Genomic DNA, 17,138 nt, shown 5'->3' on the forward strand with positions numbered 1-17,138 from the left:
CACCAGCGGCCGCGCAGGGCGGCCGGGCGGCCGGTATAAGAGCGCCGCGGGGACACCCTCCTTCCCGTGCTTGTCTCCGTCTACCCTCCTCTCCTCTCCTCCTCTCCTCTTTTCCTCTATCCTCCTCGCCTCTCCGACCGCGGCGCCTGCCTGCCCGCCCGTCCTTCCCGCCTCTCCGCCCCCCCTCTCTCCCTTTCTCTGTCCCCGCCGCCGCGATGCAGCCGGACCGGCAGCGCGGAGACCTGAGCGCCGCGGCCGCTGGCGGCCCCGAGCGCGGTGTGGAGCGGCCGGCGGTGCCGTGCCGCTGGGCGCTGTGCCTGCTGCTCGCCATCAGCTGCCTGAGCGCCTCTGCTGACGGTGAGTGGGGGGTCTGGGGAGGCTGGGGCGCGCACCGCCGGGGCTGCTCCCGCCGCCCCCCGCAATAATTTATTCTCCCATCACCCTTCCCCCCCCCCCTTTTTTTTTCGGTCTTTCAGGCTGCTTGCTCGCTGCGCCGGGGAGAGGGGGGAGCGACGATGTGCGCAGGGGCCTCCGGGGCGGGTCCGGGCTCCTGGGCTGCGGGGGTGTTGGGGGGAGACAGAGGGGCGCCGCTGCCGGGGCCTGCCCCGCCGCCCCTCTTGTCCGGGGAGACGCCGCCTTCCCTGCCCAGGCGGTGCGCAGGGCCGGCGAGGGTGGGCCTGAGCCCCCGCCCGGCCGGCCCTCCCCGCCCCGGGGGGCACCTCTCCCGGGAGCGACCCGGGTGTCGCGGGAGGGTTTGATTTCCTGCGCCGTGCCCGGTGCTGAGGGGAGGGTCTGCGTGCCGAGTGGGGCTCTGTCGGGGGGGGAGGAAGAGAGGCCCTCGGAAATCCTGCGGCGGTAAAGGTGCTGTCAAACTACTGTGCAACTTTGGCTTTGTGGCATCCAGCAGCGCTGGCATGGCTCTAGTTGAGGGCGGCTGTAGTTCGGGGCGGGTGGTAACCACCGTAAGTGATCTCCACCTGGTGGCAAGGTTGAGTCCTGCTGGCGCCGGACCCCTTCTTGCGGGCTGGGCTCGCACTGGTAGCGCAGCCCGCGGCGTGCTCCGGGGTTGCCTCCCAACGCGGGGGCCGTTACCCCTATGGCACAGGGACCTGCGCATCAAGCCAGTTGGATGGCCAATTAAAAATATTTTCATCTTGAGTGGAGGTAGTAGTCAACTGGCTGACTCTTTCCTTCGGGAGCTGAGGTCCGGGCTACTCTTTTAGGTTGGAGGTGGGCGATTGACGTCTGCATTGTTGTATGGCTCTTAATCTCCTGACTTGTGCCCTAAGGACCAGGGCCTAAGATCTGACACTTAGGCCTAATTTGTCCTAAGTGTCAGATCTTGACTGTGTTGACAAAGTATGCTTAAAGGTAGTTGTACCTTGTGGTCCTAACTGGGTGCAGTAGTTCCGACACTGCATCTGCTGGGTAGAGCCCAGCCAAGGGACTCTTCCTTCCGGTCTTCATACAGGGAGGAAGAGGGGAAATGTCTGCCTTCTGCCTAGTCACTCCTCAATTCCCAGTTACGTAGATTGTTCCCGTGTCTGGTCTACAACAGACACGATTAAACAGCTGTGGTATGAAGGACCAAGCTGGCTGGCACCAAAACTGCTAGTGCACTGTAGCCGGAAATCCTAACATGAGATATGCAGTGGAGGGAAACTCTAGTCCACCAAGTTAGTCTCATTCTTTTCTCAGTCTAAGCCCCTCCAGTGCTCTCCTACTAGTAGTTGCAATTGCCAGGGTCTGGGGGGGAGCCTAAGCTAGTTCCTGTATGAGCTCTCGCAAGGTTTCCCAATCACCGTTGCAAGCTTTTCTGGGACTTGGTGTCAGATGACAGCACACAAGTGTCACATGTTTGAGGCTGCCCACACGAGTAATCTGACAACTTGCTTAAGGGGACGAGGCAAACAGTGACAGCAGAGGCATGGAGAAAGCTAGTTTAACTTGGGTAGTCATTGTAACTGTGCTCCTTCATCCTGCACACGTCGCTGCTTATGAGCCAACTTCTAGTAAGTAGTTACCTGGGGAACAATAATATGTCTTAGGGGTCACAGGCTGTGAATTTACTAATTCTCTACATCTTTTGCCTAACCCTTATCCCAAGAAGCGGCAAACGGTGTGAAGGTGCTTCTGCTATGTGAGTAGCACATGAAGAGCAGCTTCAGATTAGTGGCTAATTGATGCTGATCTAAAAATCATTAAGTGACTGAAGCTGCAACTGAGGTATGACTCCTGCTTCAAATAGCAGTGGGTTAAACTGGTAGTGTCATGACTAAAAGGTTACCTGGCATTGCAGAACTGTGCTTGGTATAAGACAGGGGACCACAGTTCCAGGCTGGAACTAACCTTTGTCTTAACTGGAGCTCACTCCAAGCAGCCTTTAGAGTTTGACAGACATCTTCAGGAGTAGTGACAGATGATGACCTTTACCTTTGTGCACCTGTGTGGGTGTTAGGTGCTGTCAGTTCTTTGTTTGTGGGCTAATAAAAGTAGTTGCTCTGACACTTCACTGGCTATCAGCTGCAGAAGCAATGATACCTTATTGGCATGGACTGCAAAGTTATAGCTGTTACTCCAAGCTCAGTTACTGTTTCATTTAGCCTTGTGTGTAGCTTCCCTGTAGGGTTGGTCAAAGTGATGTTGGTCACTATGTACTAGGCTGTTTTAGCAAGCCTTTTCTGGTTATTCTAGCTCAAAATAGAGTAAGGACTGTGGAGTTATTTTGGGATCTCCTGAGTGGCAGGCTTAGTCTAATATCTCTAGTATGCTATTTTGGGAAAGGTTGACTGTTATCACTCTGAAAGCCTGGATGAGAATGTCTCAAAACTAGCAGGAGTCAGTCATTGCATATTTTAGGTGGTAGTACAGTAACAGCTGGGATAACGTGTGACCAGGGCTTGCAAGCAGATGGCTACTTCTGCCAGAGGTTACTGAACAACCAGGTGATGTCAGGCTTAGAGCAAGCTGATGGCTGTGACTTCTGCACCCTCTCTAAGCTGGCTGGGGTCTGCCTTCTGACAAGGCAAGCTGCTTGTTTGACAACTCTTGACAAAATAGTAGTAGCTTTACAAAACTATGCTATTAGAAAGTGCATGCTGGTGCAGCTCCTATCCTGAAAAGGAAAGGAGCGATGGAAATACAGAGCACAAGAGCGGATGTTCAGTTTTTTGGCACTCTTTGAACACAGTTCACATGAAACAAATTGTTATGGCTTTATGCTGTCTGACAAGTGAGTTAGCAGTCTTACTGGCTGACTAAAACACTACAACATTAGCAGAGCTCAGTAAGCTGCTGTTTCAAATCCTTTACCTCTAGCATGAATTTACATGACACACTCAGCAACTAAAATTGCCCATGCTGTCCTTGCTTATACCTCTGTCCAGGGTTTGCCATTGCCTAGTGCTTGATGGCTGGCCAATGTAATGTGAAATAGCTGAATAGCTTCCTTCACTTGGAAACTGTCTTATTTTGCAAATCATACACAGAAGATATAAAATAACAAGTAATGATCTAATAAATTTTTATGCCTCTTGTGAGCCCTGGAATGCCAAGAAAAAGCACCTCCACTAAATGATGCAATAAACCAAGGAGGAGCAGGAGTCTTGCATCATGGTGTCGATGTGTGCAGCCAGTACTAATGTGTGAGCTTACACACTTGCCTGCATGCATTACATGGAACAGCTCTGGCTTAGCTGCTGAAGAAGCAGGCTGCTGCTTTCAGTGCATTCAGTGACAGTTATAACATGGATTCAGGACAAAGTAGGTTCCCTTGATGAATGGGGTCATACAGTTTCAGAACTGAAGATACTCTGGAAAATGCACTCTAACTCTGAGTGCCATGCAGAAAGCAGTACCTTACTTAAGTGTATTAACAAATCAAGACTGTTATCAGTTGGGAGACAACAGACTTGATTCTAGAAGGAAGTGATAAATTATCTTGGGCTTTTAGCATCACAGTTCATCTAGCTTTAAGCAAGATCCAGATAAGTAACCACCCTTCTTTTTATGTAGACTAAGGAATGCCTCTGGGTGCCCTTGTTTGAGGAGTAACTTAAGTCATGAAAACTTGTTGTTCAGCTACAAAGATATCTAAGCTATGTTTCTGCAGTAATGTGTTAGTAGCAGAGTACTGAAATGCTCATCCAGCTTGATGTTAGTCAAGTTTAAACTCAGTGTGCTTAAAGTTTGAAGAATTTTGAGAATGTAATCCTTGGTGCTAGACAGCAGAAGTCACTGTGTGCATACATCCCTCTGTCTTACTGAGTTTTCCTTTTCAAGGCAGGGTCAAGTTTGTAAGAAGAACACTGAGGCTGGCTTACTGTTTTCTGGCAGAGGTGGACTGTCAGTGGTTAAGCTCTGCACTTGTACTGGCTCTACTTTCAGGATTGAGGTGACTACAAAGACTGGGAGCACAGATCTGGTTTCATGCTGATGTTATGCTATTTATTAAGCTGGGCAACTTCTTGATCAGCAGTGGGGGAAAGCAAGAAAGTGTTGCTAAACAGTACTGAGGCTTGCCTTCCTTTTTTTCATTGAAGGGGCAAAAGCAATGTGTGAGGATTCTCAGTTTCCATGTAGTAATGGACGTTGTATTCCTTTACTCTGGAAATGTGATGGTGATGAAGACTGTTCAGATGGCAGTGATGAAAGTGCCTGTGGTGAGTAACCAAAATAAATAATACCTCTTTAGCATACTTGCTAGTTGGCAGTGGGGGCATAACAGGGGGTAGCTGTAGAGATGCTTATCCTGTCCAGCACTTCTGACAGTCAGAATATGGTAGAGGGCAAATTCCCTAGAGGAACTGGGGAATATCTTGATGCCTTGTATCCATCTGAGACAGTTGAATTTTCCTTAGTGCTATGAAAGTCTCCTGGAATTTTTGACAGAGAAAAGCTCATGACCAAAACTCTTTTTTTGCAAGGGTGGTGACTGTCAAGAACAGAATGCAAGCCTTTTCTCAGTTGTGGCTTGAAGACATAGTAGAAACTGTTTGCTATTAGCACTTAGCTGTGGGCTATTCCATGGTTAAATGCTCTGGTTTATGTGTGAAAGTGACAAGTGTCCTATAAACACAAAGTCTAGCTTTGGCTGCCAACTTGGCTTCTATGTCTGCTTAAAGCAAAAGATGGATGACTAGATGTACTTGGAGATGATGAGGGAAAATGGACTCAATATCCAACAATGGTGTGGTTGAACTGCCAGTCTGCTCAAGCAGACCTAAACTTAGAGTTACATAGTACCATGATTCTGTGACAAATCAAATGCCTTGATAATAAACTCAGAGTTCAAAATCTGAATGTTAATAATGATAGACCTTACTTTAAGTGTGTTCAAAGCAGCAGCTATTCTAGCAGCATAGTCTCCCTTATCAATACCAGTCCTTCAATGCCTGCTTACAGGAAGATAAATGTTTCTCTGTGCACAGTATAACTCTCTAGGAAGTGTTAAACAGTGTGGTCATTAGACTGGTGGAGGATGACACCAGACATCCAAGAAATAAGAACATTGCATCATTTCCTTGGGGCAAGGCAGCTTACCTCTAGGTGCAATAAACAAGCTAAGCTCTGGTCTCTAAACAAGTGGCTGTCCCTCTCCCTTGCAGTGAAGAAGACATGTGCCGAATCTGATTTTGTGTGTGCCAGTGGTCAGTGTGTGCCTAACAGATGGCAGTGTGATGGGGATCCGGACTGCGAGGATGGCTCTGACGAGAGTGCCGAACTGTGCCGTAAGTGAGCCTGGCTTGTCGGTGCTGGCAAGCCTGTGGGGACTAATGTTTTGACTTCTTGCCTGCTTGCAGCCCAGCTCTCCTCCTAAAGGAAGGATGAACTTGTCTTGGAAAGCACCTTCCAAATTGCTAGCTTGGCTTTGGCCACATCAGGGTCCTGACAAGACTTTTTACTACTTAAAAAGATGCAGAATTGAGTGGGGACTCTGCATTTATACCTCCTAACAGGTAGCAAGTACAAGGTTTTACTCAGTCAGAAGCAGCAAGTGCAACACAGCAGGCCTGGCCATTACCATGGCTTGTTCACCAAGTGGTTGCTGTCCTCAAAGACAAGTATTTTGCAAGATAACCAGAGCTAGTGTAGGAACTGAGTGCTTCCCACCCCGCAACATATAAGGCAGTCACAAGTGCAGTAGCTTGACTGTGAGGTCTCACACCGCAGTCTTAAGTGTGGTAACTAATCAAGGAATATAGATCTCTGAAGCTTCATTTCTCTGTGTCAATAAGACCCACACTGAGGAATACTTAGCCCTGAGTCTTACTGCACTTTGGCATTATTCCTGCCTACTACTGTGTGTTGTATCTCAAGCTTCTACAGTGTAACTGGTGTGTAATCACAAAACTGCCGCTACAAAGATACTCTTAAAATACTGATCTATTAGGAGCTGCAAGCACCTTTTTGTAATGAACTCTACAAACTAGTGTAACCTCTTCCATGATGGAGCCATCAGCTTAGATGGATGCTGGCATCTAATTAACTGCAACTTTGTCCAGAGCTGAAGCCTTTCATTCTCAACTTTCAGGACAACTGCTAAAGCCCAAGACCAGTAGCCCTTAAATGCCAGAACTCTTAAATTGAACTTAAACTTTTTTCAATAGATATGAGAACATGCCGAGTAAATGAAATCAGCTGTGGTCCTCAGTCAACCCAGTGTATCCCAGTGTCCTGGAAATGTGATGGTGAAAAAGACTGTGACAGTGGAGAAGATGAAGAGAATTGTGGTAAGGGAAGAAACGGTGGCTGCATAACTCTATTTGAAATTGACTTGTCTGGAAAGGAGCTAGCTGGGCAGTATACCTGGGAGGATAAATTTCTCATGGTATCAGTATCTCCTGAAACCTACATTCACCTTATGGCAGGCCCCTTAACAAAGCAGACTTGTTCTAACACTCCTCTATCCTGTTAAGAACTACATCAATATAAGCTATTCAACATTTATCTTTGGTCTCTGGCTAATTTTGGCAATAGCCGTAGGCTTAGTTGCATGTCAGGCAAATGATCAGAACTTGTTCTCTGCAGAGTTTTTCAGTGGGTAACTCTAGTTGCTACTTATATTAACAAATGGTCTCCTAAAAATGTAGTAGTGACTTGTAGCCAAGGGCACAGCTGATCTGCTTTATAGCCCTATCCTGAGGTATTCTGTGTGCTTGACTAGAAGAGCAAACTAGGGAAGCTAGGCTTCATGTGTTGGAGGGCACCTTCAGGCTGGTACACAAGTGAAGCTGCCACTGCCACCATCTGAGTCCAGCATTTCTGGCTTGTTCTAATGAACTTACATACGTATGAGTTGTCTGAGGTGTCCTGGGACAAATTTGCTGTATCCAAAGACACAGGGCTGGCTTCCATCAGAGCCACCTTCCCTGAACAGGCTGATGAGACAGATCTCCAGACTTCTATGTGTCTGTGGAGATGCTGCCTTACTGAGCAAGCAAATGCTTTAATCTGACAAGTAAATTTATGGACTGCTTTTCTAATAAAGCTGGTAAACTACCAGCCTAGGCATACTGAGCTGCTAGCTACACTGCTATTAAACCAGCATAACTTGTACTGGCATAAGTTGTGTGGATGTGTTTAATACCACAGGATCAACTGGTGCAAGATCTTGATCTGCTATCCCCAGTAGTCCAGGTAAATGGGCCACTGCTGTCTGGGGACCAGCACAAAACAATTTCAAACTACAGTGCATGCTGACCATCTGGCTACCTTAATCTTAGTCTGTACTCTAGAGTTAGCAATTCTCTTACCTTCTGTCTCTGGTTCACAGGGTTTGAGCCTGTTTTCTGAAAGGCTCACACTCTGAAGCGGAACAGACTAGCTGCTTCAGAAGGAGGTGGTTATTCTCACTCAAAACTGATGCCTTTCACTCATAACCTCCAAAGGCAAAGAGGACAGTCTGTGTGGGGCCCAAGTGTCCTGTAGGTGGTCAGTTAGGCTCTCCTAGAGCCTTACACAGGATGCTGATCTTCTGTCAGCTAACAGCTGATGAAGAACCTGCAAAGCAAAACACCTTCATACAAAAGTCTGACACCTGGTGATAATCTGCTAATCTCTCTTACTCCTGTTACTCCAGGCAATGTGACCTGTAGCCCAGCAGAGTTCACATGCAGCAGTGGGCAGTGTATTTCCAAGAGCTTTGTCTGCAATGGTCAAGATGACTGCAGTGATGGCAGTGATGAGCTGGAGTGTGCACCTCCTACCTGTGGAGTTCACGAGTTCCAGTGCAAGAGCTCCACTTGCATCCCCATCAGCTGGGTGTGTGATGATGATGCTGACTGCTCTGACCACTCAGATGAATCTCTAGAACAATGTGGCCGCCAGCCTGCACCTCCTGTGAAGTGCTCTGCCAGTGAGGTGCAATGTGGCTCAGGTGAATGTATCCACAAAAAGTGGCGCTGTGACGGAGATCCTGACTGCAAGGATGGAAGTGATGAAATTAACTGCCGTAAGTTAACTTGCTACTTCTCTGGGAGGTGCTGGTTGGCTCCTGTTTCATTTTCTTTCCTTCAGCAGACCTCAGGAGTTTAAGTCTGTAATGGCTGTGTCCTCAGCTTCTCGGACCTGCAGACCAGACCAGTTCAGGTGTGAAGATGGGAACTGCGTCCACGGGAGTAGGCAGTGCAATGGTGTGAGAGACTGTCTGGATGGGACTGATGAAGCAAATTGTAACAATGGTAAGTGTGGAACTAAGTAAGAGTAAAGTCTCTGCAGAATGTCTGTTGAAGCTGCTAGTCACCCTCAGTCTTCATTATCTCAGTTATTCAGTGCTCTGGACCTGGCAAATTCAAGTGCAGAAGTGGAGAATGCATAGATGTCAATAAAGTTTGTAACCAGCAGAGAGACTGCAAGGACTGGAGTGATGAGCCCCTCAAGGAGTGTAGTAAGTGAACAAACTCACTACACAATGCTGACCACTAGACACACTTGGATGCAGCCTCTGAGCTGTCAGATGTTAGTCTGGAATGCACATCTGTAGTTCCTTGGTGGCAAACAACCAACCAAGAGCAACCTAGTCAATAGGCTAGTTTTATCCTAGCCAAACTAGTTATTGGGATGACTTCTCCATGGCTGGAAGGCACCCGAAGGCAGTAGAAACTCTGAAACTTCCAGGACCCTCAGTCTTTGCTGCTGACAGCTTGTAATACAAGTAACATGCTGATAGCTGAGCAACTGTAAGTTTGAGGAGGGTTTCCTGTATGTGACCTCAAGTGCCAGAGTGGTTTCTCAGATGCAGCAAGCATCATTAGAAAATGGATGGGTATCTGGTAAACAACCCCATGACTAAGACTTTAAATATCTGTGCTGTCTCAGAAGTGGCCAATTCTTCTCTTCTAGATGTAAATGAATGTCTGGTGAACAATGGTGGATGCTCTCATATCTGCAGAGATCTTGTTATTGGCTATGAATGTGACTGTCCAGCTGGGTTTGAGCTTATAGACAGGAGAACGTGTGGAGGCAAGTATCAAATAGGTTAACATGCACCCTACTGATGGTATTGGACATGAGAACAAATGAAATTTTTGTCTCTACAGATATCGATGAATGCCAGAACCCTGGTATCTGTAGTCAAATCTGTATCAACCTGAAAGGGGGCTACAAATGTGAATGTAGCCGTGGCTATCAGATGGACCTTGCTACTGGAGTGTGCAAAGCAGTGGGTGAGTATTCGCATAAGACTTCTATATGCCCAATTTCAAATCAGATAGCAAATGATGTACTGTTTATGCTGTTGTGGTTTTGACACTAGATGCTGTGCTGTTACAGATTCGTGGAATGCCTTGGGTTGGAAGGGACCATTAAATGTATTCTAGTCCAACCCCTGTACAATGAGCTGGGACATCTTCAACTACAGCAGCTTCTTCAGAGCCCCGTCCAACCTGACATTGAATGTTTCCAGGGATGGGGCATCTACCACCTCTCTGGGCAATGTGTGCCGGTGTCTCACCACCCTCAGTGTGAAAAATTCCTTCCTTCTATCTAGTCAAAATCTGTCCTTTCTTAGTTTAAAACGATTACCCCTTGTCCTGTTGCTACAGGCCCTGCTAAAATGTCTGTCCCCGTCTTTCTTATAAGCCCCCTTTAAGTACTGGAAGGCTGCAGTAAGGTCTCCTTGGAGCCTTCTCTTCTCCAGGCTGAACAACCCCAATTGTCTCAGCCTGTCCTCACAGGAGAGGTGTTCCATGCCTCTGATACTTTTTGGGGCCCTCCTCTGGACCTGCTCCAACAGGTCCATGTCTTTCCTGTGCTGAGGGCTCCAGAGCTGGATGCAGTACTCCACTCTGGTGACAGTGTAATAGTTGGATGGAATCACCTCCCTCAGCCTGCTGGCCATGATGCTTTGGATGCAGCTCAGGATACAGTTGGCTTTCTCGGCTACAAGCACACATTGCTGGCTCATGTCCACCTTTTCATCCAGCAGCACCCTCAAGTCCTTCTCAGCAGGGCTGCTCTTGATCCCTTTATCCTCCAGCCTGCATTGATACTGGGGGTTGCCCCAACCCAGGTGCAGGACCCTGCACTTGGTCCTGTTGAACCTCAGGATGTTTGCATGGGCCGATTCCTCAAGCTTGTCCCACTGGATTGGCATTCCATCCCTCAGGTGTGTCAACTGCACCACTCAGCTTGGTGTTGTCTGCAAACTTGCTGAGAGTGCACTTGATCCCACTTTCTCTGTCATTGATGAAGATATTAAACAGTACTGGTCCTGATACAGACCCTTGAGGGACATCACTCATCACTGATCTCCATCTGGACATTGAGCTGTTGACCACTACCCTCTGGATGTGACCATCCAGCCAATTCCTCATCTACCAAACAGTCCACCTACCAAATTCATCTCTCTGATTTAGAGAAGGGTGTTATGGGAGACTGTCTAAGGCCTTACAGAAGTCCATAGCTCTTTACTTGTCCACTGATGTAGTCAGTCCATCACAAAAGGCCACTAGGTTGGTCAGGCAGGACTCGCCCTTGGTGAAGCCATGCTGGCTGTCTCAAATCACCTTCCTGTCCTCCATGTGCCTTAGCATAGCTTCCAGGAGGATCTGTCCCATGATATTCCCAGGCACAGACCTGAGGCTGACAGGTTGGTTATTCCCAGGGCCCTCCTTGCTACCTGTTTCAAAATGGGCTATCAATATCACTTGTACAGACCTGAACACTCCTAACACTTTGAGTCATGCTGTGATACAGTGCTTAAAGCTGCCTGACCTAAACTGTGTGTCTGCTCCCTGGACAGGAGGACCCTCACCATCAAGTTGTGGAGGGAGGAAAGTGTAAATTATGGTACAGCCAAGACCTCTTGTCAGTATCCACTAGCAAGTGTGGAATGGCAAATACTAAATATGATGACTCTTAAAACTTGTGATAAGAACACTATGTGACTGTGTGTCTAGAAGTACTAGGTAATACTTACACTCTTTTCACAGGAAAAGAACCATGTCTAATTTTCACCAACCGCCGGGATATCAGGAAGATTGGTCTGGAGAGGAAAGAATACATTCAGCTAGTAGAGCAGCTAAGAAACACTGTAGCTCTAGATGCTGATATTGCTGAGCAAAAGCTTTACTGGGCTGACTTCAGCCAAAAAGCAATCTTCAGGTAAATGGACTCAGCTTCTGAACTGAGTGTGCTCCCCTATGACATCCCACATTTTACCCAAGATACTCCTCTAGGCTGTGGTGGTGAGAACTAGATTCCTTATGTCCTAAAGATAAAGTGGAGTAGATGCAAGTTCCCACAACTAGCAATGTGTATGCCTATGGCACTTCCTAATACCTGCTGCTACAATTGTACAAAAGGCGCTCTATGGAAGTGTCTTCTACATTGTCTGCCTGAGATGTGCGCAGTATTTGCTGCAGCATGCCAAGTGGTGGTATCTGTGGAGGAAAGGGTTGAAAGCAAGTAATTCTTGTCTTCCAGTGCCTCTATCGATACCCGCGATAAAGTTGGAACACACATCAGAATCCTGGACAATATACACAGCCCTGCAGGAATTGCTGTTGACTGGGTTTATAAGAACATCTACTGGTCTGACTCGACTGCAAAGACCATTTCAGTGGCTAGCCTAGATGGCACGAAAAGAAAGGTTTTGTTTCTCTCTGAGCTGAGAGAACCAGCTTCTATTGCTGTAGATCCTCTCTCTGGGTGAGTATTTGTCCTAGTTCTCTTAAAAGAGCGGACCTACCAGCTACTCCATGTCCTGATAACTGACTTAGGTAGCCTTTGTTAGTTATTGGTCATAATTAAGAGTGATACTACACAGTACTGTAGTGCATCATACAACGTAAATTCTGCTTCACAGCTTTATGTACTGGTCAGACTGGGGTGAGCCAGCAAAAATTGAAAAAGCAGGAATGAATGGATTTGACAGACAGCAGCTTGTGACAACAGAAATCCAATGGCCTAATGGAATTGCTCTAGGTATGTTGAACTTGTCTCTGTGCCAGAGGTATTCTGGAGCTTTAGCAGTTTTCTTGCTACAAAAGCCAAGATCATTCTTCAGAGAACTATTTTCAGCTTCTGAGAATGGGAAGTTCCTGCATGCCTGGAGACACTGCAACAGGCGCAGACAGCCCTTCTCGGATACTGAAATGGTAACTTTCCTTGCACTGCTCTATATTATAGTCGAGGCACAGGCCACTTAGGCAGCATTGCAGCAGCATTCTGCATCCCAGTATGGTAAGAAACTAGGGCAACACTACAACTATTCTTGAACCTGTGGGTGTTTCAACTTTTGCAGGAGGCTTTGGAGGTTTCCTCTATGTAAATAGTAAATACATTTGTTCTTTTCCTTCTAGATCTTGTAAAAAGCCGTCTATACTGGCTTGATTCTAAACTACATATGCTGTCAAGTGTGGACTTGAATGGCCAGGACCGTAGAATTGTGCTGAAGTCCCATATGTTCCTTCCTCATCCTCTTGCTCTAACAATATTTGAAGTAAGAATGACTTCCAGTGGTAACTGTCAGAGATCCTCTCTTGCTAGTACATGGCTAGCGATTGTGGTGCTGATAGCAACACAGAGGTAATGGGATGCAATGACTGTCTTCTAGGACCGTGTGTACTGGATTGATGGAGAGAATGAGGCAGTCTATGGTGCCAACAAATTTACCGGATCTGAACTGGTTACCCTAGTGAACAACCTCAATGATGCACAGGACATCATTGTGTATCATGAACTTGTTCAGCCTTCAGGTAACTAATACAGCTTATAGTTATGTCAATGTATACTTGTAAGAAGCCTGCCCTTCTTGGAGGCGGGCAGCAAGTGGTATCCCTCCCCTGTATAGCTGTCCACTTCTACTTAGAGTGCTTGGAGCTTCTAACATAGGCCCTTCCACTGGGGTTGCGTGAAGGTCTAGTTACAATTACTCTTAGGCAAAGCATGTACAGGTTTATAACTTGCAGAGAAGAGTAACTCTGCTAGAGCAATTACTGAGCAAATAATCATGCTATACATGTGGACTATGAAGGCTCACTCCTGTCAATTGCTGTGCCAACAGGCAGGAACTGGTGTGAAGAGAACATGGCAAATGGAGGCTGTAGCTACCTGTGCCTGCCTGCTCCTCAGATAAATGAACACTCTCCAAAGTACACCTGTGCATGTCCTGTTGGATACTTATTGCAGGAGGATGGTCTGAGATGTGCAGGTATGGTAATATGACTCAAATCTTTTCCATGATGGATGGGGAAGGAGCAGGAGTACTGAAGCTGTTGGAGGCAAATATGGCAGTATAGGTGGACAGCTTTGCATGGGTTAATCTGATGTAATTAATCTTGGAGGGGGTGGTCTTCTAGCATGCATTAAGCTGGCCCTCAAAGTCCGCAGGTGCTGTTCAAAGTCCATGCCTGGCTTCTGCATCATCATCATTTGCAACAAGACCTTGTACCTCCATGGCTTTCTGCAGACAGCAAGCACATGCACAAAACATACTAAGCCCCTTCCTTATAAAATGAGAGGTGTAAACTAACATAGCTCTACAGTGTATAAAAACAGTGTTGAAAAGCTGATAGGCAAATCTTGTTGCCCAAGGAAGTTTGTTTGGACCTCCTTTTGTGATCCAAACATGCTGCTGCTACTACCCTAAGCACTGACCACATGGCAGGCTTGTTTGTGCAGTGGAACTAGAAACTCCAGGGTGCCACTTACTATATTGCATGTTGTTTCTGACTGCGACAGTCAGAGCACTGAATGCAAGGATGCTGTCCTCAGCTGGCTGCTCTAAAGGGTTGCTATAGGTATCGAAGACTGTACCTAACCAGTAAACTTGTGGAACTAATCTTGCTCAGAAACTCTGAAGTGAGGGATGGGGTGGCTTACTGTTGTTGTGACACTAAATAGCTGTAATTCATGCCTGATTAACTGTCTGGCCTTGTTCTTGGAATTATTTTTGATCAAAAACTCTCAGCTGAGGGTGTGCTAGTGAAATAACTAATGTCAGTGTTTCACATAAAGCTAACAAGCTGCATGATCATTCTGCCATCTGCTAAATCCTTGCTACCATGGCTCTCATAACTAAGCCATTGCAGAACTTCAGGATTAACTGGGTTCTTGATCTATAATTAGTTTCAGGTACTGGAACAACTGTGGCTTACTCTGAGGCTAAAGATACCAGCACAACAGAAAAATCTCCAACTGTTGGACTAGTTCCTGGAGGTACTGGTCCAAATAACTCTAGAATGCTAGACATTACAGAAGTTAAACGCAAACTGACCCACTAGCCTATCTGAAGTTTTCTGCTCTGCATGCAAGCAGAGAACACAGGCCAGGTTATGCGTGTAGTACAAGTACAACAGCTGGAGCATGTGAAACAGAATTAGTTCATTTATGACAGTGTGGAACCTATAGGTTCCATGAAATCCCAGGAGTGCTCAAAGAAGTCTAGCAATAAAAAAGCTTTCTACTAATATAGGATGAAGCTTGTTAGGCTGTTCTTGCAGTGCATTATTGAGAAGCTAATGTATGATAGCAGCTTCTGGGCTTGGGAGTGCTTGCATCTGACAAAGTCTGCCAGCCTGTCAGTAAACAAACTCACTACTTCAAATTCTCATCCAGAATTCAACATCAGTGGTACAACATCTGAAGTAGCTGCAACTGGAGGAACATCAGCAGCTTGGACTGTTCTTCCTGCCTGTGAGTACAGCATTCACTAGCCTGTGGGACAAGCCCCTCTTAGTCAGGAGCTTGACTGGACCCTACTCCATACTTGCAATCTGTTTCTTTCCGTAAAGTATTGCTGGTGATGGCTGCAGTGGCTGGCTACTTCATGTGGCGTAACTGGCAGCACAAGAACATGAAGAGCATGAATTTTGATAATCCTGTCTACCTGAAAACTACAGAAGAGGACCTCACAATTGATATCGGAAGACACAGTGGTTCAGTAGGACACACCTACCCTGCAGTAAGTAAACCTATTGACATGCTTGAGGCTCCAGGTTAATCCTCAAAGTAAACATAAAGACTGCTAAATTATATCTGACTTGAGTTGAAGTAATGTCTCTGCCCTTGAAAGCTGCTGACGCAGCCAAACCACTGGGTTGAATCAGCTGAGAACTTGTCCTTTTAATGAAGGCTAAAGTTGTAGTAGGCAACTACTGTCCTATACCTTGGATGGAGTAACTGGTGCTGAATGTGGTCACTAGACTGCAGAACTAGCCTCTGTTTCAAACTGCTGTGTAGTGATGATATGCATAGTTTTGTATCTTTTGCTAGTACAATTGTAGCTAACTTGTACTTGTTTTGTACAGATATCTGTTGTAAGCACAGACGATGATATGGTGTGAGCACTGGATCTGCAATCTCTTCTGGTTTACTTGTGTTTTACACTCTTTGGGGATAGTAACCAGGTTCGTGGCTGAAAGACTTCCTCCATTCTTGGAAGAAAGAAGATACTTCATGTATGGAACAGTTATGTAAATAGCTATTCTATACAGCTTAACAACAAACTCTGTAAATACCTGTCCACAACAATTCAGCTTTTAGTGGTTACAGTTTTAACAGTAACTCTTGGATTGGTCAGTCAGTAACACCACTGACCAAATATAAAGCACTTTCCATAGAAAGCCATATTTCAGCCACAACTTGTAACACCTGTACATATGTGTATAGGCCACTTGTAAATACTGTTCTTGGAAAATCACTATCAAGCACTTTGAAATACTCAAATGTAAATTACTGTACACTGTCTTTTTCAATGATTGGGGCAATGGCAATAGAACAAAACGGGTTACTATGATTGCCAAAAATTTGTAAACATAAGTAATTTTATATGTATGATTGAAACAATCTTGTCTGTTACCTCCTAGAGGTATACAGGTAAGAATGCTCTTTAAGAAACCACTGTAAATCTTAAATGCAGAGGAGGGTAAAAAATAAAAAAAAATGAAGCAGTTAAAGTATTGGTCTCCATTATTATGTTAGTAGTGAAGTAAAATAGTGTCTCCGAAGATGGAAACTGTAGTGGACTACATGGCTACTGCCAGCCAGAGCGTGAAGTATTTCTTAAATTTATTTCAGCAGTACCCCAGACTGTTAAGACAATACTGACCTGCTGGGTGGCTGAAGTTTGTACTTGAGACTAATAGTCTGTAGGGTACTGGACTGAATGGGTCTTCTTTCAGAGGACCTAGCTGGACTCCTAAGTTAGGATTGGCAGTGGCTAAAAATACTCAACTGCTCTTGCAAGCTCTTGAAAGGCAGCACTGACAGACATGCTAAATGAGACAGGCAAAAGCATTATCTGCCGGCTAAACGTAAGGTCCTTGCAAAGCGTGTTACACACAAGCCCACAGTCGTGTCAAGCTGTTAGCAGTTATTCTTCTTGGCAGTGCCAGTGCAAGTTGGATCTTTGTAAGCTGCTACACCTGTACAAAAGAATAGCTAATAATGGAAGCCTGCTCCTGGAGTCCTGGTGCTGAAAAACCCCTGTTGCTACATGTGTAATGGCACAAGTCCCCTGCAATAAGCATCAATGAGCTAGTGTCTCCTTTTCTGTAGGAACTCGGTTCATTGCAATGGCTCTAAGACACTGATCGCTTGAAGTGCTGGAGCCTTTTTCTTTGGTGACCATAGGAGTGAAAAATAAACTGTACATCTGTTCTGGGACCAGAAAGGTGATATTCATCTCTGCGATA

General features: G+C 46.1%; 1 protein-coding gene across 1 annotated transcript; it reads left to right on the top strand.

Moving 5' to 3' along the window:
- Positions 1–215: 215 nt before the first annotated feature.
- VLDLR (very low density lipoprotein receptor) lies at positions 216–15,788 on the top strand (the record flags this gene model as incomplete). The annotated part of the gene is made up of 19 exons (XM_082013286.1): positions 216–357; positions 4,542–4,661; positions 5,607–5,729; positions 6,609–6,731; positions 8,081–8,452; positions 8,559–8,681; positions 8,765–8,887; positions 9,343–9,462; positions 9,540–9,665; positions 11,433–11,604; positions 11,926–12,150; positions 12,308–12,426; positions 12,804–12,943; positions 13,058–13,199; positions 13,508–13,654; positions 14,572–14,661; positions 15,061–15,138; positions 15,237–15,406; positions 15,753–15,788. 19 exons carry the CDS (start codon positions 216–218, stop codon positions 15,786–15,788), a joined length of 2,691 nt encoding a protein of 896 aa, XP_081869412.1.
- Between the last annotated feature and the right edge of the window lie 1,350 nt (positions 15,789–17,138).

The sequence above is a fragment of the Phaethon aethereus genome (assembly GCF_964289735.1).
Source record: "Phaethon aethereus genome assembly, chromosome: Z".
Taxonomy (NCBI): domain Eukaryota; kingdom Metazoa; phylum Chordata; class Aves; order Phaethontiformes; family Phaethontidae; genus Phaethon; species Phaethon aethereus.